We start from the raw sequence: 24,513 nt of genomic DNA on the forward strand, positions 1-24,513 counted from the left end.
TAACTACTGGTATTGGTTGTTTTGTCCATAGTTAGTCAAAAGGTTTGGTGCAGTCAAGATGGCCGAAGATAGCCTCTTCATAACTTTTGATACAGAGTGGTTCGAGCTAGTGGGACTCAACAATGCAGCCATAATGTTGGTGTCACAAAATCCACTTAAGTATTCCTATTCATCTTAGTACAATTAGGAAAATTCCTTTAGAGGTATGCATATCTAAATGCGATAATTTCTTGTGTGCTTTGGATGAGTGGTCGTGAAATAGAGATTGTGTCACATCAATCTAACTAGTGTACAACAAGCTAGGAACACTGAATGCGCCAATAGTAAGTTCATAATGTTAAGTTTAGTTAATATACACAACGCAATGTATTGATATAATCATAATTTGAATTAGCATAGAAACGAAGTAACCTGGGTGTCGTAGCGTAAGACTTAGGCTACGATTTGGGTCAGTGTATTTCGGATCGTGTAGGCTATACGATAACACTGACAATTTGAAATGCTATACTTATTCTGAGTGAGCTGGAATAAAAATGGTGCCATGACAAGGATTTCAGTGATGTTTATGAAATTTTGAGGATCGTTGTGATATATGGTGATAAAGATAGAGACGTGACCAGCTGATGGTGGCAGCCATTTTAGAATGTCACGTGTTAGCCTAGCCTGAAATGGAATAGTAGGATTAACTTGGTCAACCATTGCCTAGCCTAGCTGAAGCTTGATAGTAACTTGGTGGAAATTTGAACCTTCCTTTCTTTATTTTTGGGATCATTGTACTTTGAATAAAGTTGATACTATGGCTATGGCCTATCCAGATGTATTTCGCATAGAGCAAAAGGTTGCTGTGATAGGACATTCTCATGTAAAACATCTCAATCATTTTATGACAGGGTGCTTTAGTAAAAGTGATGTGAGACTAAAACAGCCCTTGTATTATCGCACTTTTGAGAAATCAGGAGCAGTGTGCAATAACCTTCTGGATCCTGTGCTAGTGACCAAATTGACAGCTTATGCCCCAGATATCATTATCCTGTTCATCAGAGGAAACGATATTGGTGTAGATGATGAAGATCCAGAATTGGTCAATAAGGGCACATATATATAACTGGTAGTGATCTACCACTGACTGATCTGAAGAAGTGTGGCCAACTTTTAAATATTATATTTGCTAACACGGTATACATATTTTTCTGAGCTGGCAGTTGCTTTTAGTAATTAAGAACTTGTATTTGGTGTTGGTAAAATTATAGGCTAAGATGTCTGGACCTAGAAGAATTGAAGAGGAGACGGGGTTTAAGTCTGTGATAACTAACTGGTCAAAGAGGTTGGAAACCACTAATGATGCAGGTGATATCAACAGTATTTCTTCATTGAGATTCCTTGAAGGAATATTTGCAGAAAATCCAGGTGGATAACGAAATATTGGATCTAACAGATCCTGTAGGACAACCTGCACAAATTATGAATCAAGCAGCAAGACCAGTGGAGTGCGTTATGCAGGTTCTTAATAATACTCAGGACGGGCTGTTTCATGACTGACGGCAGATGCAACAAACAAAGGGAGGAGAAAACAACAAAACAATAAATGTTTAATATTAATTTATTTACAAAATTAGTTATAAAGTATTTGGGCAAGTGAGTCAGGTCTGGTAAAAAGATAAAACCATGGTACAAGAAAACCAAAAGGCGGCACTCAACAAAATCAAGTTAAAATAAACAAAAAGTAGCTTTAAAAAAAAAGGCAAAAATAAACAACAGCAGGCAGAGAAAAAAAACATACGTCCTCCGCCAGGGCACCAAGACAGCCCTCAGCTGTGCACCAGGGACAAAACCCACCAACCAGAAAACCCGATGGAGCGTCGGACAGCCTCACGCTGTCGTAAAAGATGAGCAGCTCGTGGTCACACGACTACTCATGGTCACACTCCACCTCTGACGTGCTCCACTTCCGTGGCGTGCTCAATTTGTTGCTCAAAAACTCGACCAACGCGACTCCAAAAAACTGCCTGCTGCTGCTGCCATCTGCCGCTACTCCGCTGCCCTACCAGACCCGACTGAAAGAAAAAACGGCAGCTCACCGACGAGAACATCAAAACAAAAAAAACTTGAAGGTAAGGAGGCAGCAATCCACAAAAGGGAACGAGCGGGGAACCAGCAGTTCCCGCAAAACCATCACTTAACGTGACAAAGCTGAATATAGCCTAAAGGTAGGCACTGAAATTCATACACTAAATTCCTCTATCACGAGTCTTCTAGCTGTAAAGGGTGAAGCTTGTGCACCAATATTGCCTGTTAAAGCTACTGTGAAGTTACCCAAACTAGATCTCAAACATTTCGATGGTTGATGATGTAACAGAATGGAATTCATTTTGGGAACTTTATGAAGTATCAGTACACCAACGTACTGATTTTGAGAATATACTGTACAGTTTTCTTATCTGAAGGGCCTATTGGAAGGTGAGGCTCTAGAATTAATATCTGGTTTTAATTAGAAGGTGATAAATATTTGCAAGCAGTGATGGATGGATGGATGTATGATATTTAGGGCAAAAGCCCAGGCACTGGGGCCAACAAGGCCATTCAGCGCCGTAATGGAGAGAAAATAGATTATGTTAAAGTTATGAATTCATGAAGGAAATGGTTAATAAATAAAATGAAGTGATGTGACCAATAAATAAGGGTATGAAGTTTAATGAATGATGTGATATATACATAAAAAATTTAATGTCATTAAAATTCTACACGATGTAATAAATATATTAAATAAAATTAAATATTGTTAAAATTTTAATACACTTAAAAGAGATGATAGCAGAAATATCTGCTTCATCTCAAAATATCAGACAGGATTTACCCTGAAAATATCTCTCTCTTTGGAATCTCTGGGGGCAGACCACCCAGAATGTGCTCCACTGTTAGTGTTTCATCACAAAGCACACTCTGGAGGGCTGCTTCCTTCAAAATAAACTGATGGGTTAGATGAGTGTGCCTAATCCTTTTAATCTGGTTAAAATAACCTCTGTTCGTCTGTCAAGCTGGAATGACTATTTCTATATTTCTTATTATTGGCAAGAAGAGAAGTCCACCTTTCTTGCCATTTACTTAAAACATAAGATCTAATGCGATCTTTTAAGTCTGTATGAGGCACTTTTCTGAAAGAGGTTTCTGATAAAATACTAGCACCTTCGCTTCCCTGTCTGCCATCTCGTTTCCATAATCCCCACGAGAAGGACCCAACAGAAAGAGATCTGATTTACATCGACAATATATACGAAAAAGCCACTCCTGAACTTTTTGAATTAATGGATGAAAGCTTATAGAATTTTAATAGCTAAAGGTGCTAAGAGTCTGGTATGTGACAAAATTGAGTCACTACTTTGAAAAACTAAATCTAGGCAGACACTACGGCTGTTAATCTGGCAAAAATACTGATGCAGAGTCAGGTACTTTAGCTGTGTACGCTGTATCACCAAGGATAACAGCGCAACCAACACCACACTATCTGACTTTGATCCATCTGTATAGATCTTTGTAAAGTAGTATGGGTAACATCGTGCTCTAAGAATTTTCCCTTATCTCTTCTACAGTGCAGTCCTTTTGTTAAACAGTTTCTTACATACTGATGCTTCTGGGATAAGCCATGGAGGGATTTACAGGATATTCTACTTCCAGGACTTTCTGGGATTTAAGGTGATTATTCCTAACATCCTCATTCAGTCAATTTGGAATAGTTTAGAAGCTCTTGTACCAAAAACTTCTTGAGAGTCTGTTTCCTTTAGTGCTTGGAAAGGAGGGATTTTGGGAGCACTTTTCATTCTAGCCATGTATCGCAACCCTAGCTCTTGCCTTCTTAGATCCCGAGATCGAGGGTGTGATCTGTGTTGACATATATGCTTTCAACAGGCGAAGTTCAAAAGCCCTGATATTCTGAACTCCATGTTGTGTACAACATCCAGTTCTTTAGCTTGGTTTTACAGGCTGAGGAATAAATCTGACAGCCATAGTCTAGCTTAGATCGACAGAGAGAGTCATATAGCCTCACAGGGATTTCTTTATCAGCCCCCAACTAAATCCAGAAACAACCTTTAAAATATTCATATTGTTTAACACAACTTTAGGGCATTTATGTGGCTAGCCCATGTTAATTTATGGTCAATAGTCATCCCCAGAAATTCTAACATCACTCTCAATAAGGAAGGATGACTTTTTAAACTAGGGTGTGGGAACCTCTTCCACACGCATGACACCTAATGAATCTTACTGCAACTGTTTTTGGAAGAGGAATTTGAAACCATTTGCTCATCAGCCCCCTTAGTAATAGCATTAATAGACCTTTGCAAATGTTTACATACAGACAGAATCATATCCTGTGCAGTATATTGCAAAGGTCATCGACAAAAAAACGAGCATTTAACAGGGGTGTGAAATTTTTTCAACCACACTGTTTATTGCCACTGAAAAGAGTGTTACACTTAAAACGTGTGGGGAACTCCTTCCTCCTGCATAAGGTTAGGAGAAGGGTTTCCCATTCTACAAAGAGTCTGTCTGTTAAAAGGAATATATAAACCTGATCATTCTCCACATACGCCCATCTTGGTGCAATTGTTTCATGATGCCAATTCTCCAGGCAGTGTCATATGCTTTCTCCAAGTCAAAATATGCCAATGGTCTGACACTGTTTGGTGAATCCTTGCTGGATTCGGTTGGTCAGCCTCAGCAGGGGATCAAGGGTGGAGTGGTTTTTCTGAAACCAAATTGAAAATGATGATAGTAATTCTTTGGTTTCCAGGTGCCAAACTAGTCTAGTATTTATCATTTTCTCCATCAGCTTACATACACAGCTGGTAAGAGCTATTAGTCTATAGCTGGTGGCTTGGAAAGCATCTTTATTAGGCTTTTAATAGGGACAATTATGGATATTTTCAGTCCTTGGGTAAAATTCCAGTTTCATATATTTTGTTTATAATCTTCAGTAAATATTTTTGGCATCATCTGGGAGGTGTTTCAGCATTTCATATATGATTGTATCCTCACCTGGAACTGGATTCACTTGAGGCGCCTCACGAAGTTCTCTTAGGGGAAATTTGTAGTTGTATGGTTCAGATTTTCCTGAATCAAACTTCAGACACATTTCAGAATTCTAATTCTTTGAAATTCTGGAGAATAATTGTTAGGCTGGAAACTTTAGAAAAATGTTTTCTAGCTCATTAGCAACTTCAGTGGGCTCTGTAATTAGAGTGTCATTTATTTTTAATGAGGGTAATGGTGACGCAACAAAATTTTCCACCCAGTTTCCTTATTTTGTGCCACACCACTCTTAGTGGGTCTTGAGTTTATTCCATTAATATAGTAAAGCTAACATTCTCTTTGGCTTTCTTTATAGAAAGCCCGCTGTACTTGGCTAAAAGCACGTTTGTAGATTAATTTAGACTGAGGGGAGCCATTTGTTTTGTAAATATGGCATTTCTAGTCACTTTTTCTCAGAATACCACATGTCTTATTCCACCAGGAACTGCAGGTCTACGAGGTTTGCCTTTGTTTTTGGAATCGAGCCTTCAGCACTCTTCAAAGTAGATTCAATAAAAAATCATAGGCATCTGGATGAGAATGAAAGGACTCAAACCCTTATCTAGATTGACACCCTTTACTGAATTTATCCCAGTCTGCATCCTCTACCTTCCACTTAGGTAAAACTTCAGATGGAGCATTCAGAGCATATTTCAAATGGATCGAGAAGTGATCACTTCCATTTAAATCTTCTACACAGACCAATTAAAATCAGGTGAATACTAGTTGAAGAGATACTAAGGTCCAGTGCAGAGAATTGATTATCGTGAATGTTGTGGAAAGTCATTGACCCATTATTATATAGGGTAACATCATTCCTGTCAATAAGGTCTTGATTAATTTCCCTTTACTATCTAAAACTGACTTCCCAAAGGGGGTTGTGGGTAATAAAAATCACCTAGCAGAAGTAAAGGAGCTGGAGAGTTGGTCAATTAACGACTGAATATCTCCAATGTTAAAAGCAAGGTCTAGTGGAAGGTATAAGGAGCAGATTGTTATCCTATTTTCAAAATGACTGAAATGGCGACAGCTTGTAGTGTTGTATTTAATTGTATTGTGGAGTGTAGAGATTTATTAATAATAATAATTGCAGCACCTCCATGGGCACGGTATCACCAGTTGGGGATATGATTTAAATATTGAATAATTTAGTCCAGGATTATAAGCAGAGTTGCTATAACATTGTTTCACTGTAGGCATATAACCCCTAGATTGAATTCATGCATTAAAACTTTTAAGGTCTTCTGTACGGGCTCTGAGACCTTTACAGTTCCACTGAAGGATATCGAGCAAGAATGCCACGTGGTAAAATGTGCTACTTCCCACTCCCTTGGAGGAAGTACTGTCCTAAATGGAGTGGAAATTCTCCTTTATAAGATTGTTTTTTCTTAATCCTTTTCATCTGGAATTAGGGTTCAGGGTCTTTGTGATCTTCATATTTTTTTATTATGAACCTGATGTTCAGAAGTACTACTGTGGTTCTGTGCACCACTAATCCTATTTGTCTTAGGGCAGCAAGACTGAACTGAACTCAGATGTTTTGTTCTGAAACTACTTTTGGAACCACCTTCTAGAGGAGACTCTTCCAAAACACTGAACCCACAGAAGTTTTTATTTATAAAGTTATCATTATTTGGGGAAGTATTTCTTGTGTGCGCTTCTTGGTAGTTGCAACTGTAGTTTTATTATTATTTTTGTGTGTGGCTGTGGCAATTGATGGCTCTGAACTAGCTCTATCTAATTGGGATTGTTCCTTTGCTTATTTTTTGTTGGAAGTATTTTCAGAATATTTTCCAGAATTATTGGTTGATTTTGGCACCCTTATTTTTGGAGATGAATCGACGGCTGTGGATGGGTGGAAGATAAATTTTCTGTGCTTTTGGAAGTACAATTTTGGTATTTGACCGAGCACTTGCCAACGGAGTTTCTCACCAGTTTGGAGAATTTCATTATTTATAGTTCGAGAAATACCAGGTTTGTGATATCTACTATCAGACGTAGTTATTGGTGGTCTTACATTTATGGAAGTTTTCATAAGTTTTATTACAGAAGCATACGTAGTGTTGGCACGTTTGTTTGCCCCCATTACCGTGCGCTTTGCTTCACTAATGCTGATATGTTCATTATCTGCCACCTGCCAACAATTTCTTGTTCAAATTATATCTGGGACAAGCCTAGAATTTGGAGTGTGATCACCTTACAAAGAAAACAGTACTGGGTTGCTCTCTCAATCACAAAATTATCATGCTCTGCAGAGCACACAGGACATCTTTTATTATTATTGCAAGAGTTTTGAATGTGGCCATATTCAAAGCATTTGCGACAGTGTTTAGGTTTCTTTATATTTTTTACCTGCATCCTCTCATGGCCAACAATGATGGTATCAGGTAGGTAATTGGAAGAAAAAGTTAAAAGGATAGCTGCATCACCACCCGGATTTTTACATGAGATACACAAGGAGGACATCGATAGAGATCTCTCCTCTTTAAAAACATGCAAGTCTTTTTGAGTAAACTACCCCTTTCAGCATGTTGAAGAATCTGTGAGATGAAATGTATTCAATATTTCCACTTTCAGGAGGTTTAAAGTTAGATAATGAACTGCTTGGGTTTCATTACCAGCTTTTTATTAGAAGGTTCTTTCCATACCGTTTTAAATTTCAATGGGAATGGAACCAACCTTACTCTCAATGCATTCAGCAGCTTAGTAAATTTTCCCTCCCTCCTTGTTGATAGCAACATGCTATAAGGGGGAGGAAGAGCTCTTGTACACAGGACTGGTCCACGTTCTTCAGTCTTCGGAATAGTCAAATGGCTCATCATTCAAGTTTTTCCTGAAAACACTTCGTGCTGAGAACTGAGTCATTTAGAATGTGGCCATGGAGTCTTTGTTGTGCCTACTAGCTTCCAAAGGAGAGGAAAATTTAACAAAAAGCACAAAATGACTGCTTATTTTTCTAGAATTAATTTAATTCTTTCCATATGCCAAATTGTTTTACTACACTGTATAAACATTCGTAATCTAATGACAAGCTTACATTAGTGCCAATAAAGGACCCTATTATTTGAATCAAATCCACCAGATTTATTAACACTGGTGTCTCAGTGTTTGGTTCTGTCCAACAGCTGCCGTATCCATGTTCATGCCAAGTCGTTGCCAGTGCTGTTAAGTCGTCAGATCCAGGGAGGGAACTAGCCAAATCCATAAGTTTAACCAGTCCACATGCAAAAGTCCAAAAGTGCACACCTGAAACCCAAGAGCCTACGCACAGACCCCGACAGCATATCAAAAGGGCAAACTGGGCAGCTCTACCTACAACAGCCCACCCCAACACACTCCCAAAGCCCACGAAGAGACCCCAAGATGCCAAGCATGCACATTATCAGACCACCACACACACACTGGTTCATCCACCCACCCAAAACTGCTTGGTTATATCAAGAAAGTATCGTAGATCAGTCAGGTATTCTGAATTCTCCACCAATGGCACAAGTGAGAGTTGACTCCCAACAGTCCACCCCATACCCCTACCCTTTCAGGATAGCACCAGCATCGCTTGCAGGCCCCAGGTATAAGCCAATCTGCCTGCTGGGAGTTCAGCCCCCACTAATGGGGACTGACTCCCACTCCTTTCATACTGGTGGGCTTCCGGACAAAAAAAGCCAGGAGTCCCACCTCCAAAACCACCCCGATGGGCTGATCCCCAAAGATGGTTCCGCAAGATAGCAATGGAAAAATCCATCACCATCTCTTGGGTCAAACTATCTCGGGTGGTGACTCCCCCACAACTCCACAATTGGCGTGACCCACCAAAAGCAGTCATAGACTCACCTAAGCAGTAAAATTTTGCGAACGTGGAAATTTCACACGCTATTTTAAACCAAAACTATGTAGGATGATTCTGTCAGGACCCGGGCCCAAAGGCCAGGGTCCCTAGTCCTCACCTCATCAAGGCGTCCTACTCGAGGGGTTGCAAGCAGTGAACTTGTTGAAAGAGACCTATAGCAGAAAAGATGAAATCAATCTGAGACTCCCAAGGCAGATGCAGAATCGCTACAAGGGTTTACAGCACAACTCACATGCAGCATAAGATCATTGGAGAGTGAAAGACTGGAATTGAGTGAATTATATACCATCTTGCTCTACACCAAACTATCAAGCAGTGAGAGTGAAATAATAAAATGAAGGTGTGGAGAAGATTGGTTGAAATTTGACACTTTTAAAAAATATCTTGAAGAAGAAGCACACAATTTGAAACAGCATAAGCTAATACACTGGCAACGGTATCTGCTTTCGCAATAGAGCAACGGCAATCTATGAGACCAAAAACATCGGTAAAGCCTAAAGAAAGTATGAACAAAGCCAAGGTAAACCAGGTTAAAGGATGTGCACTTTGCGGAAGCAACCACATATGGACATATTGTAAATCCTATGCAACCAGAGGAAAGATAGAACGACTCATGACTCTGGGTTTGTGTTTCATACGTGCATCCCATAAACACTTCAGTTCCGACTGTGACAGGCAAGGTTGTAATAACGGTTGCGCTGTTAGACATCATAGTGCTATATGCAATAGAAACCAGCCAAATAAATCTAAGGTAGGTGGGGTACAAGTTGGAACACTCTCTTTGACGAACACCAGACAGGGAAATAAGATGACTAGGAAGTCAATCTTACCTACAGCCACAATAACCCTAAAGGTAAAAGAGATCACACTGTGCAAAAGAGAGGGTTGTTAGATACCTGTGCCGAGAGATATCTGCTCTTGAGGGACTCCACTATAAAAGCAAGGGAGTTGAAAACATATTATTGAGGTTACTTAACTTCTACACCACTTAAGGAATATGAAATGGTGAACATCGCTGTACCTCATTGGGGTAGATTAATAAATATGGATTGTATAGTGGTCAACGAACTACCAGAATATACAAAGAAATTTGGCGTTAAGAAGATTATTATTATTATTATTATTAAATAGTTTAACCAGACACTGGAGCTGACCATCAGCTCTCATAGGGCTGGCCCGGTGGATGGAATGATGTCTAGGCTAGAAGCCTGGCACTGGACCTAATAGGTCACTTGTCAATGATAAATGAACAAAAATGAAAATGAAATTAAAAGCTGTAAAAGGCATACGCTTTCATACTGAACACACTCACACAATAAATACATTTAAACTCATGCTTCCATATACTCACTCACTAAAAAGGTATATTAAATTCAAAATAAATTAGTAAATCATAAAATTTACTTGTTTTAAAAATTCATTATACTGATTGATCGATTTTTATAGTTTACCAATTAACTCGCAGCTTCTCATAAAACATTAAAATCGGTACTATTGAGAATGTTGATTCTGACAAAATTTCTTCTATCGGTCTATTTCCAAAATTCTGATAATCGCTGCAGGTTATATTTTTGGACATTCACACAGTATATGCTTAACTGTTATCAGCATTGCAATCCAAGCCATTCAAAGAGGGCCACATGGACTGTTCATTAAGTGTCCATGTGTCAAACGAATATGGCCTATTTTGAAGACGGTGTCAGAATTATTTGTGCATGTCTCTCTCTGATATGACGAACTCCATTTTCCAACACTAGATTTTTATCTGTTTTAATTTATTATTTCAGGTTCTTAGTTTATATATTTTGCCATTTTTTTACAATGACTGTTTTTATATATCTTGTATAGTCACTGATAGGGACGTCTACATTTGTTCTTGTCATGTGGACCGCTTCTTTAGCTGCTTTATCAGCCTCTTCATTTCTTAATCCCTACATGGGCAGGGGATCAACATATTTCAATATTTTTTCCCCTTATTATACAATTTATGGACTGAGAACTTTATATGTTGTACAATATTATTTTATTATAGCTTTGAATAGCTTCTATAGCACTTCTGAGTTACTATAAATTACAAAATTATTACATGAGACCTCTAATTGTTTTATGGCTGATACTATTGCACATAACTCAGCTGTAAAATACAGAGGCTTTATCTGGGAGAGAACCGATCACGTTTTGTTTTAAGGCCAAGAACTGAAAGGTCATTATGTAAAACGAAAATCAGCCTGGCTGATAAAGATTTTGATCTACCCATGGAGAAACAATTGCCTATTGAAATGTTAATAGGGGATGACAATGCATACAATATTTTGCACCCAGGGTTTAGAAAATTTGAAAATTTAGTATTGCTGCCAACCATATTTGGTTACGTGGTAACTGGAACATGTAGTTCTCCTCCCACCCAAGGAGATGCATGTCTCCATTTTAAAACTGGCAGTGGAAACCAACGACATAATTATGGCTGAAGGGGCTACTCAATTAAAGGATCCAAAGGAAGAAGATCTTAAAAGGTTATGGAATTTGGATCATTTAGGTATAGAATGCAGTGAGAACTTTGAGAGTACTACAACATATTCTGAAATTGACAAACAGTATGTTGTGGCATTGCCTTGGAGAGACAATAAAAGGAGATTAACTTCCAACTTTGGGTTGGCTTTGAACAGATTAAAGCAACAGTGTGTCAAGTTTCAGAAGGACACTCAGTATCTATAACATTATCAGAAAATCCTGAAGGATCAGGAGGATAGGAGATTCATAGAGAGAGTGGAATATTTTAAAACAGAAGACTGTCATTTCTTGGCACATCATAGTGTTAAAAAGGACAGTGCCACAACCCCTATTAGGATAGTATTTGACTGTTCAGTTCGACAGGGGAAAGGTGGGTAAAGCTTGAACGATTGTTTGTGGACGGGACCACATATAACAGCTGACCTACTCAAAGTTCTACTGCAGTTTTAGGGCAAAGATATACCAGCAGAATTTGTGGAAGCAACAACTGGATTGGGATGAACAACTCCCAGACCCATTACAGAACCAGTGGGTTGAGTTATCCAAAGACTTAGAAAAATGTCTTGATATTTTCTTTCCTAGGAATACTAGCCTAGGAAAGGGGGACTCTTTACACATATTCTGTGATGCCAGTGAGTCAGCATATGGTTATGTAGCTTATAGAGTAAAGAACAAAAACTCATTTAAGGATGGTAAAGGCAAGAGAAGCACCCATTAAAGAATTAACTATTCCAAAACCTGAGTTGATGGCATTGTTGCTAGCAGCAAGAATAACCAAATTTATTAAGGAATCCTTTGAGAAGGATGAGTTTGTAAAACTTTGTTTGGTCGGACAGTAAAGTAGCCCTAAGTTGGATAGTATCGAAGAGTGTTCTCCCTGTGTTTGTGAAAAACAGAGTACAGGAAATAACTCTTTAATTCCATGTGCCTACAGATGATAATCCCAGTGACTGGTTAACATGTGGGAAAAGGACAGAAATGATCTCGTTCTTTTTTTTCTGGTGGGAGGATCCCCTTGGTTAAAAAAATTCCTCTTGGCCAATAGATAGGTCATGGTCTGTGGATCACTTGTGCAGGTAGGGAAGAGAACATTTTGGTCAATACTGTAGGGGACAACCTGAATGGTAATACTCACTTGCTGAATTGGGAGAGATTCAGCAAGGTTAAAAAGGTCTATATGACCAAAACATGGATCCTACAATTTTTGAATAATTGTAGGAGTTCAATCAGTATGAGGAGTCATTGTGAATTGACCAAGAGGAAAAAAATAAGACCATTGCCATCACACAAAGGGAATATTTCCAAGAGGAATACGAGAGTTTCATGAAGGGGGTAAGAAAACTAAAATTAGCTCTCGTACACCAGTTGAATCTTTACCTGGACAGCGGGTAATAAAGGTGCAGGGTGACTAGAACAAGCACAGTTACCCGAATCTGTTAAGTTCCCATACTATTACCGAAAGAGTTGCTATATTAATGGGTAATTGATAAAGAACATCATGATGCTAATGCTCATATGGGTGTAAATGCCGCTGTGGGAGTGTCAGACAGGAGTTCTGGATCCCACAGATAAGGCAACTGACTAAGAGTATAATACCACTGTGTTATTTGTAAGAGAGAAAGGAGGCCGTCTAGGCCAATATAATTCCTCCATTACCTGAGTTCAGGGTGCAATGTAGCAACCTTTTAATACCACAGGCGTGGGCTAAAAACCAGCGCACATTCTGGGTTAAGGGAAAAGGACAAAGCCCTAGAAACATATCATCTTATTTACTTGCCCGATAACCAGAGGCATACACGTGGAGCTAGTTGATAACCAGTCCTGTGATTCGTTCCTCATGAGTTTTAGAAAATTCTGTAGCAGAAGAGGTTTCCCGGCACTCATGTTGAGTGACAACACCACCATGTTGTAGCGGCATCAGAGTACCTTAAGACCATGTCGGAGAATCCTAGGGTAAAAGAATATTAATTTAGATATAAAGTAAAACTGGAAGTTTATTTCAACGAGAGCACCATGGTTTTGAGTGCTATCATGGGAAAAAGCTGACAGGACTTCTGAAGCCATGCCTAAATCGTAGCCCAAGCCTTGCTCAATTTTGAGGAATTGACCTGTGTATTGGTGAAGCTGGAAGGAATTATCAATGATAGACCATTAAGTTACATGCCCAGGGACTTGAATCAGCTGGAAATTTTAACCCCTAACCATTTGATCCTTGGAGGAAAGCTTAAGTCCTTCCCAAGAGAAGTAGTAAATTAGGGGAGAGATCTCTGACCCTACCTATGGAAGGAGAGAATTCTGAGAAAAGATTCCTCTACGATCCAAGTTGTGTGATGACTTGTGGAAGAGATGGGAGCATATTTAACAAACGTTAAGAGAGACCCATCAGTGTAGGAATAGTGCATGACTCTTGGGCCCAGGATAGTTATCCTCATTCATGATGAGGGCCAAGAGCAAGTGGAATTTGGCCAGTGATCATTACACATGGGGAGAGACAAGGTCCCAGAGTGGCTACTCTAAGAACGGCACATAGCCAGCTTGAGACCTGTAATTAAGTTATAAATTTTTAGAGCTGTGGCAGGAGATAAGGAAAACTAATCCTGTGACAGATGACATTCAGACAAGCACCCACCTGAGCAGGAGGGGACTGCTCAAATAGCTGCAGAAGCCAGAAAGGCATTGATAAGAAACAGGACTATTGTAAAATAATGTAGGCAAGTTTTCTTGCGAGAATTATGTCAACAAACTTTGACAAGAGAGATTGTATTTTTTAAGTTGTAGTATAAAGTTTATATTTTTCTTAAATTTACATAAAGTGGAAATGTGTATTATGTAGAAGAAGGATATTATGTTTTGTTGTGTTCGTATTTAGAAATTAAGGGCATTGTTTTAACTGTTTCGTGTGTAATATTGCTTAACTACTGGTACTGGTTGTTTTGTCCGGTAGTTAGTCAAAGGTTTGGTGTCGGTCAAAGGCGGCTGTGAAGTTAGTCTCTTCATAACTTTGATACAGAGTGGTTCGAGCTAGTGGGGACTCAACAATGCAGCCATAATTGTTGGTGTCTACAAATCCACTTAAGCATTCCTATTCATCTTAGTACAATTAGGGAAAATTCCTTTAGGAGGTATGCATATCTAAATGTAAGGATAATTTCTTGCGGTATGCTTTGGATGAGGGTCGTGAAATAGAGATTGTGCTCACGCCAATCTAACTACTGTACAACAAGCTAGGAACACTGAATGTGCTAATAGTAAGTTCATACTGTTAGCTTAGTTAACATACACAATGCAATTTATTGATATAATCATAATTAGAATTAGCATAGGAACGAAGTAGCCTGGGTGTTGTAGCATAAGACTTAGGCTATGATTTGGGTCAGTACATTTCGGATCGTTTAGGCTATACGATAATACTGACGTTTTGAAATGCTATACTTATTCTGAGTGAGTCGGAATAACATTCTTGAACCCTACATTTAGTGCATTTAGTATGAGAATCGTAAGAAAACTTGGTTAACTTAGTTTTACAAACCACAGAACAGAAACGAACACTGGATGAACTAGAATCCGACATTGTAACCTAAAGCAATTCCTAAAGTTAAAAAGAAAACCAATCCACCAATGACTGAAAGCCACAACAAATTCTGAATGCTTCACCAAGATCGGGCAAATAACTATCTGAAAAATGTTGAAGCAGCTGAGGAAAAACTCCCGATGTTGATTGGAAGCCGGCAGGAAACGAACTGAGCTCTCTGCTAAGTTGTTCCTTTGAGTCCCAGATAGTGGGCGGGACCTTGTCACCTACACACAAATGATAGAAGCACTGCCATGGAAATTTTGAATTTTTAAGCTGCCGTAGGTTAGGAACCAATGGCTAGCTATGTGGTTACTTGGTAAGTTACTTATATAAAAACTGAAGTTTTCCTAAAGGCAATATCACAAACACTTATTTCTGTTATCTGTCTATAATTCTCAATATTGACAGTCACTGTACATTAAATTGCTTATATTTACTGAATAGTACATATAAAAGCACTTACTAACCAGAACCAACTTACTGTGTATGCATTTGGACCATTATCCAAGCTAAAAAACACATTCTTGCCATGTAATAATTACAAAATCTGACACCAGGTAAATTATCTGGCAATCTTTTGTGTAATTATTCTAACTGCATAAAAAGGTCATTTTAAGAAGGCAAAAAGGTCATTTTAAGAAGTACATCTGCTGTCAACAATACATAATAACACTGACCTTCTTTCGTCTAGTAGGATCCATACGCTTTACGTTCTTCCATTCCTCATCATAATTAAGCTGTGGTAGTTCTTCATCACAGTCAATATCCTCAATGGTAAAGTCTTCCTTCCTGCAGCACACTGAGCCAATTGTTGTGACAATGAAAACATTTAACCATTGAACAACAAGGATAGATATGAAGAACGACAAAATAAATGAAGAAAACCATTTCGCTGTTTTGATTTCACCCCACATAACACCATAAGACCAAACAAGAAATATGCAGCCAGCTATACCTACAAGAATGAAAACCCATGCCAACCATCGTGTCCACCACGGAATACATTTGACAATGCTCTGGTCTTTGCTAGGGTTACTTGGAGAAACTGATTTTACGCGATCATAAGTGTTGATTGGGTCATCTTCAACAGGGCGCTGTTCATGCTCTAAAGCACTTCGTCTCTGTCTAGATATAGCCTCTAGTGCACGGCATTTTTTGAGTCGGTAAGGCCTAGATCTTTTAAAGATGAAAATTAGGAGTAAAGTAAAAGGGTATACTATGCATCCTGATGCCAAACCTGAGATAACTTGTTCAAAAGATATAGTTAAGGGGCCAAGGTTTAGTAACCCACCTCTGGGGCTGTCAGGCGTCTTCTCATACCACAAAGCATTAACAAGCATTGATAGATATAAAAATAAAGCTCCTACAGAAACCCTTTCTTTTCTACTGAATCTTGAACCAATGGGTCTCAAGAATATAGACATCCACATATTATCCTCATTAGCACTTCTATTACCTTTTAAATAGAATTCCCTACTGAAAGATTCAAACATTTTCTTTGATGGTTTAAGGAGGACATCAACTGTGCCAGTTCGATCAAAGGCTAACCAAGTATCAGTATTGAAAACAAATTTCTCCCTTTTCTGTAAATCTCTAACCACAATGCTCTGTATTTGCCAAGTATCAAAAGGAGGGAGGCCACTGTTGTCATGCCATATGCGTACATAGTTGATATCCCCAAGTGGACCTGGAGTAGCCATAACAAAAGCATCAACACTATAGCGATGGAAGCGTCTACCCTCTGAGGGAGGTAGTATTCTCACTTCAGTCTCATTGTATTCACCTGAGATAAGAAACTGGATATTTGAGTTGGTACCAGCTTCCTTGTCTGGACCTGTGGTCACTGTAATTTCATATAAATATTTATCTTCTACACTGTTATCTTCCAAAGGTTCTACTCCACGATACTCTAAATCCTTTTTGTCCATGTATCGTGCCCATATCATCATCATAATGTACAAAACCAAAAGAAAAATTAGGATGATATACAATGTAAGATTATCAACAAAACCAGCATTGGCAAACACATACTGGACATCTATTTCATTTGGAATAAAGAAATGACCTGAGCCAAATGGAGTGAGATGTGTGGTTTCACATTTAGTTACTGTTTCTGTAACCTCAATGGGATACAAACCTTCACCAGACCATTGCTCTTTATTCACATCATAGTAATAACAGCCAGAAGAATAAACTCTAAAAGTGTATCGAGTTGAGAATTTTATGAAATCTTCCCTAGATAGGTTTCTGCCTTTAAAGATGTCATAAAACTTTACACTGTCCTTTAAGCAAGCAACAGCAACAAAAAATCTGCCTGTTCTGTTATTATTTTCTTTGCCATTGATGAATAAAGTATTAGAGCCATTTGCTGTTAATGGGAGATCTTGAACCAATTTAATCCACTGAAACTGTGAGGGAGTAGGCATCCTTTGATGATCTATTATTATCACAGCCTGTGGTGGCAAATCATCAACTGCTCCAATCTCTACAGTGAAAGCAGATGACAAGTTGGCAATGGTAAACTGGTGGTACACAAATGGAAGAACACTACTCATATGTTCACTGGCATTTACCACAATAGGTTTTGGTAGGGTTTCTGGGCTTCTGGGAATTTCTAACACAACAGGGAGTGTTTCATTTTGTACATCCACTTGATGACCTTGTATGCTTACTGCAACATCTATGATCTTTGAATTTTGAGATATAAGGCTCTTAGAATTTGGGTAAACATGTGTTACACAAGGCCACACAAACACAGTGATACCCAGTTCTTGCTTACAATCTGTATTGGGTACAGAATGCCGGGAAGGGCAAAATTTTTTGGGAAATTTAATAGTGGCATTTGTGCCATCTTTGGGATCAAGCAACATTCCTTCTTGTAAAATTTCCTCAGTAACTTTTGACATAAGAACAGCAGCTCCACTTTCTGTTTTTGTTGCAATAGACTCACCAACAACAAACTTATTTTGCATTTTTGTGCTGAGACTATCAATAATTTCCATCATTTTATCTACTTGTTGTTTTGCTTTCAATCTAGTAGTATCTAACACATTCTGCTTTAACTGTTTTTCTCTCTCTAGGGGAACTTTTAAGTCAATGCTATCTATATCTACATCATAGTCCCAGTTACCAGCTGCCTCCTGATCGGTAGGTGGTACCCTTTCTGGATTTTCAATTATTTTATTTATCCCAGTCATAAGGGCAGTAACAGCAGTCATAGATTTAGAGACAAAGGGTACCAGCTCCTGAGGTGATGAAACTGTAAGTCCATCTAATTGATCAGTCATTTTACCAAGGAAATTCAAGGCAGTTTCTCTTGTTGCCATGTCCACTGTAAGAGCAGCAACATCACTTTTAAGGATTCCTTCAACTGAAGACTGTAGCACTTCAGCTCCGACATTAAGCTGAGGGAGAGAAGCAAAATCCATTGTCTTAACAGCTAACTGTAATGCATCTAAATTCATAGCTGAAATTTCCTTAAGTCTTGAAATTGCACCAATGTCCAGCTCACCAGTTATGTTGAAGTCGAGCTTGAGCCAGTCAGCATTTTCTCGAATGGAACTTGAGGCAACTAATAACATTCCCATTTTTACCTGATCTCCAGTTGCATTTACACTTTGGAGAACAGATGATAAATTAAAATTAGTAACTTCATCTTTTGTAGGCATATCAACATCAATAAAATCAATATGAACATCACTAAAAGAGCCTAGTACATCCCAGATCTCAACACGCAATTCAAAGTACCCAACTGGAAATATCAATTCAACTTCTTTGTTGCCTGAGGCTACCATTACTGCTTTCTTAACACCAGCAGTGCCATTTGAGTAAGTATAGAAGGCATAAGTAGATATACCCATAACTTCAGGATCATTCCAGTTTTGACATTTCACCAAAAAAACATCAATGAGAGCATAGCCAGTTGTTTTATCTACCAAGCAAGTGCCACCTGTTGGGCGTTTATTCACCAGGATTAAGTTTTCGGCAAACCTGAAAAGATCAGCAAATTAATCCACGAGATAATAATCAAAGTTCATTAAATTTTAATGACATGCTACACACAAAAATACAATTATATTTTAACAAAAATTAAGATAATCCTGAAAATTTTCTTTGAAATCTTTTCTGTTAGAAGTATTAGTATCTTTCAACTATTCATCTCCTTTGAAATTCAGTAGTTTATATAAAAGGCCACATACATGGTGCATCCAGCCGAGAAAACCCAAAAACATAACGATAAGTTAATGTTCCTTGAGATGGGGCTTAAGTTACATACAAAAAAGTAATTTGGGCACACAGCATAAATCTCCTCCATAGGTAAGGATCTGGATTCCGATGAGTGTTATAAGGACAAAACTCCAAGATATCAAATTTGCATAGAGAGAAAAGCAGAATCATCAGTCTGAAATGACCTAAGAACTGTATGTAACCCAACTCCTTTCAGAGCTACTGTACTTGAAAAATTAAAATGACTCTTTGTTACTATTCAAAATAAACAAACCTAAATGGATTATATTAAAAAAACAAGCTCCAACAGCACAGAGTTCTCATGCATAAAAAACAAACCATAAAGGGGAAGAAAGTAAATAAAGAATCAAGTTCAATAAAAACAATTATTCAGAGACAACAATGTGTCACTTAAACACTGACCATGTTCTATGGTACTTCAAGTATTATTATGCAACAAGGCTTCTCTCAAATGCAAGGGTTAACAACATCATTACTAACAGAAAGATTGTATAGGGGACTGTAGTAACATACCACCTCATCAAAATGTGGATGCTTATACCGTGCAGAGCAAGAGGCATGCACTGCCTATTGGGTACGCACACTATAGTCACCTAGGGAAGTCCCCTTTTAAAATACAGATCACAGAAGATGGCAAATTATGAACCATAATTACTGTACCAGTATCTGGAATAATGAATCTACTACTAACAGAAATTTTCTCAAGAAAAAGATTCAGGAAAGCTGATCACATACAGATAGGATACCAATTTTCTATTAGTGGTAGAACAAAAGATCTGAAGTATGTATATTATTTCAGTCAAAACAGAAAACAAAAATGTTCAATACAAACCTATTAACTTTACAGAACCTATTTGTTTATCCATGCAAACTCCAGACACAAAAAAATGAACAAAGGTAAGGATTCTCCATATGAAAGTGAGTGAGGAATGAACAAACAACAGTCTGAGTGAAGATGAATGGATTGAAAGTAAGGTGGTACAAAGAAGTGTTTTGATTAGATAAGAGAGAGAGAGAGAGTTTTCAAGGAGTATAAGAGGTTTTGGATGGGAAATGTTGGTGAGAATAAAAGGCTAGGGGTAAAAGTTAGAAGATTACTTGAAAGGACAGGCTGAGGTTACAAGTGTTGGCAACCAAAAGAATGTGGTGAAAAAAAAGAGAGGTTTACTGAACAAGTTAAAGAGTGAAAGAGTCCAAGGTATTAGAAGAAGAATGTGTCTGAGGATGCACAAATGGGAACAAATGAAAATTTACAAATGTATGAGTATCAGTTAACAAGGAAGAAGCCTGAGGATAGAGTGATCAAGAGCATTAATGAGAAAATTCCCCTCTTCGCTTCCAGATCAGTTTGGCAGAGTTTCTAAACTTGAAAAGGAAAGAGAAAATGAAGTTAATGGGGGAGAGATTAATCAAAATAAAACTAAGAATACAAATTTCATAAATGAAAGATCAGGAATGTAGATGTAAGACAGAGTGAATGGTTGACATTAGAGGATGTTAAGCAGATGCAAATTATTTGTCCCCTAAGTGAATTGTAAACTTGGGTGCAAATGAAATTTACTGTGACTAAATGGAGTGTAATGCTAAGAGAATTTCAAGGATTTGCTGGGAGGTTTGTTTGGTGTCAAGATTTTTTTTTTTGGCTGAAGCAGTTGAATGAAAATACACATGTACTGTAAAGTGTACTGCACTTGCATTTCAACTTTTGGAGCAACTGGGATTTACAAAATTATGCATGGTAGATACGAACATATGGGTAAATGTAAGTTCAATTAAAGTATGAAAGAGCAGGTATTTACTGTACTTAAGAGAAAATCTGCATTGGAGCGGCTATGACATGTGAGGCATGTCAGAAATGGAAGTATTAATGAGTATATACAAGTTTAAAGGTACTGTATTACAGTTAAGAATGAGTGAGCCATTTGAGATGGTTGTGACCAATTGTGACCTACAGTATTGGCGACAAGAAGTGGATCCGTGGGAATAGTTGTGATGGTAGACCATAGAAGTAAATCTGCGTTTGCTGTACCTACCAAGAATAAAAAGAGTGAGGCTGTTGTGGATGTGGTGAGTAAGGTTATGTTTCTGGTGTGTGTATGTATAGACCAGTGAAACTTTGAACAATAACAGGCCCAAATTAGATGGAAGGCATTTGAATGCATGTTACGTGAATGTGATGTGTATATGCCAAATGTGAATGGATTAGGTGAGAGGGCAGTGAAACTCTAGTGAAATGTTGCGAATGATGGCTGGTAGGGCTTGCAGTGGGTAAAACCATACATAAGAATACAGTAGGCCCACTATGATTCCAAAGTATATGCAGTAGCATATCTGGTTCTGCTTCTTTTATGCTTTCAGTAGCTGAGTGGATATAGCATTGGCCTGGCAAATCACAAGTCAATAGTTCAAATCCCCAAAAATTAATGTCTTTATCATTCAATTTATTCTTACAGCATATATCTTTATCCTTCAAGTTATTCTTACATAGTAATGAGGGAGGCCATTTCTTCTGAAATGTCCATGTAAGCTTTTGGAATCCCTTAAAAACTGGTCTCTTTGTCTTATCTATTAGTGGGTAAAGCTAAAATACAACCCCTCTAATGTCTACACCTCTTTGCAGACACTTCCAGGTTGACCTGACTGGACAGGAATTTGCTCTCATCCTTTTAGACTCAACTTGCCATTTGCAAGGGAACCTTGACAGGGGTTTTGAGTGCAGAGTAATTAGATTTTAGTGCTGCTTTCGATTTAGTAAATTACAGGGCACTTATTTATAAACCTCAGAATCTTGGAGTGGGTGGATATGTTTTAGGATTACTTAAGATTTCCTTACAAGTAGGCAGCAGCGAGTTCCTGTGGACAGTATCTTTAGAGAACCAAGAACTATTTTGTCTGGAGTTCCACAAGGTAGCATTCTTGGCCCACTGTTATTTTTAGTGTATACAAGTGATATGGTTGTTGGCCTGGAAAACAAAATTGTTCAGTATGCCAATGATGGGTCACTTGTGGGTGTAGCAGTCTCCACTTATGAAAAATGAAGCTGCCCTCAGCCTCAATCGGGACATGGACTGAATCAGGGAATGGCGTAGTCAGTGTGGTATGAGACTGGACTCCAGTAAAACAAAAACACTATTGATTAGCAGATCTCGTACAGATTTCCCACCCCATCCTCCTCTTCAGGTGAATGGACCCTTGCTGAATGAGTCTGAAGCTTTAACTATTCTAGGTGTAACTTTTGACTCACATATAACTTTGAGAAACATCTAATGAAAGTTTCAGAAAAAGCCGCACGAAAGTTAAGTATTGTTTGTAGAGCCTCAAATATTCATAACAGTGATAAAATCAATGCAACCTGTTTTAGGTTGTTTGTGCTTCCTTTACTAGAATACTGTTCTCTGGTGTGGAGAGATCCATCTCTTTTAGATAGAGTGGTTTGTGGTGGTATGTTTCTGTTTCTTAAGAGTAGCAGTTATGACTTGGGCCATCGACGGATGGTCTTGTTTGTCATTATTTCATAAGTTGTATTTCAATAGAGATCTTTCACATTCACAATTGATCCCTGATCCACTTTATCTGCCAAGAGCGACCAGATTCGCTGAACAGAAGCAACAATATGCTATAAATGTGCCTTGCTGTCAAACTTCTCAGTTCCAGAGGTCCTTTATTCCTCACACTGTTGGATGGTGGAACAGCCTCTCAAAGGATGTCGTGCAATTAGAACTTTGGAAGTTCAAGAGAAGATGCAATGCAATACTACCCTAATACTATTTTCCTTGCATTTTAATACATTTTTTATAGCGTAGTCGCTGTCTCGTCCTCAAGGAGTCACCCCCCACGGTGTGCCAGCACTCCATGGTGACTAGACTAGTATCAAAGAAATATTTTTCTAGCCTGGTCTTGTAGCTGGGTATTGTGTTGTAATGAAAACACTATGACACGTGATAGAGTATAATGGACTCAAAGATAAGAGGGCATTTTCCCTTATCTTCAGCAAAGCTGAACCCAGTTTTTCCTACATCAAAACTGCAAGAAGTGACTATTGCGCATGCGCGACTGCCATCTTGTTTAAAACCAGGGCAGGCAAAAAAGACCAGCTCCATTACCCTCTGCTAGCGCAAGTGATACACACAACCCTTCCGTGCTCCTTACTGTTTTCAAGAGAATAAAGCAGCAAGTATAATGGAAACATCCGAACACGAAAGTTAAATGCTTATTTTTAAACTCGAGTTCTAAAAATTGTTAGTTTTAATTGTGGAACAAATGTTTTTGGGTATGGAATCCTGAAAACCGAACTTTGTTTCCGGAGCACATGGTCGGTGTCTTCAGAGCACGTGGCTGGTGCCCTCTCATGATCTCTGTTATTTGCGAAAGCTCTAAAAATTTGATGTTTTGATCATTCAGTTTAAAATGTGTAACTAAAGAAATGTTCCACAATTTAGTATTAATTTAGATAATCCTTTCAGATAATGATGTCCACAATAGCCTAGGCGGTAGCCTAACAAATTCAGTCAGAATAATGTAAATGTAGTAGATGTTGTCCGTAGCCTATATCCTAGGATTACATATCCTAAAGGTGACCTAAATAACCTGGGTTAGGTAGTAACCCAATTTAAGGTAAGAACCTTTTAGGACATATTCTTTTATGGAACTAGGCAACAGCCCAGTTTACACCAAGGATCCTAGAATTTGGTAAACAGGAAACTAAAAATTTTCCCATCTGTATAACCTCGGTACTTGCGTATGATCTACATAATCTAAGACTAGGCAGTAGCTATATTAGTTTAAGTTAAACTTACAAAAACACCCCATTATTGGACAATCACTTTACTAGATGGTAATCTAGAACTAGATGAAAATAGTAACCTGTGCAAGATGAGATGGTAGCTTAGCCTCAAGGCTATGTACTAAGGCATTTGTGTTTTATGTAACCATACCCTTGTGAAATAATTAGCCCAGACTAGGTGGTATCCTAGATAAGAGTAAGTGATAACCTGACTATAAGAGTATACATTATTTGCCTACTATATGATATAATAGACCAAATAAACTAGGATTGGATACAAAAAAGGTTGTGGTCAGCCTGGGCTAGGCAAACATAGTAGCCTAACTGTGCTTACTTATTAGCAAACTGCTATAAGCCTATACCCTTACAGGTGATATAAACCTAGAACAGACAATAGCCTAACCAGATTTAGAGGAAACCCCTCAAGGGAGCATTCCGACTGTTAATTTAGTAACAGCACGGCTGAGTATCAGACAAAAATGT

General features: G+C 38.3%; 1 protein-coding gene across 2 annotated transcripts in view; it reads right to left on the reverse strand.

The window, feature by feature from the left end:
* LOC136825907 (polycystin family receptor for egg jelly-like) overlaps positions 1-24,513 on the reverse strand; it is a 237,431-nt gene that overhangs the window by 27,040 nt on the left and 185,878 nt on the right. For both annotated transcript variants that reach the window (XM_067082800.1, XM_067082799.1), the window contains exon 28: positions 15,677-18,989. In XM_067082800.1, the coding sequence (XP_066938901.1) occupies positions 15,677-18,989 (3,313 nt within the window). The remainder of the gene's footprint in view (positions 1-15,676; positions 18,990-24,513) is intronic.

Source organism: Macrobrachium rosenbergii, chromosome 3, assembly GCF_040412425.1.
Source record: "Macrobrachium rosenbergii isolate ZJJX-2024 chromosome 3, ASM4041242v1, whole genome shotgun sequence".
In the NCBI taxonomy this organism is placed as follows: Eukaryota; Metazoa; Arthropoda; class Malacostraca; order Decapoda; family Palaemonidae; genus Macrobrachium; species Macrobrachium rosenbergii.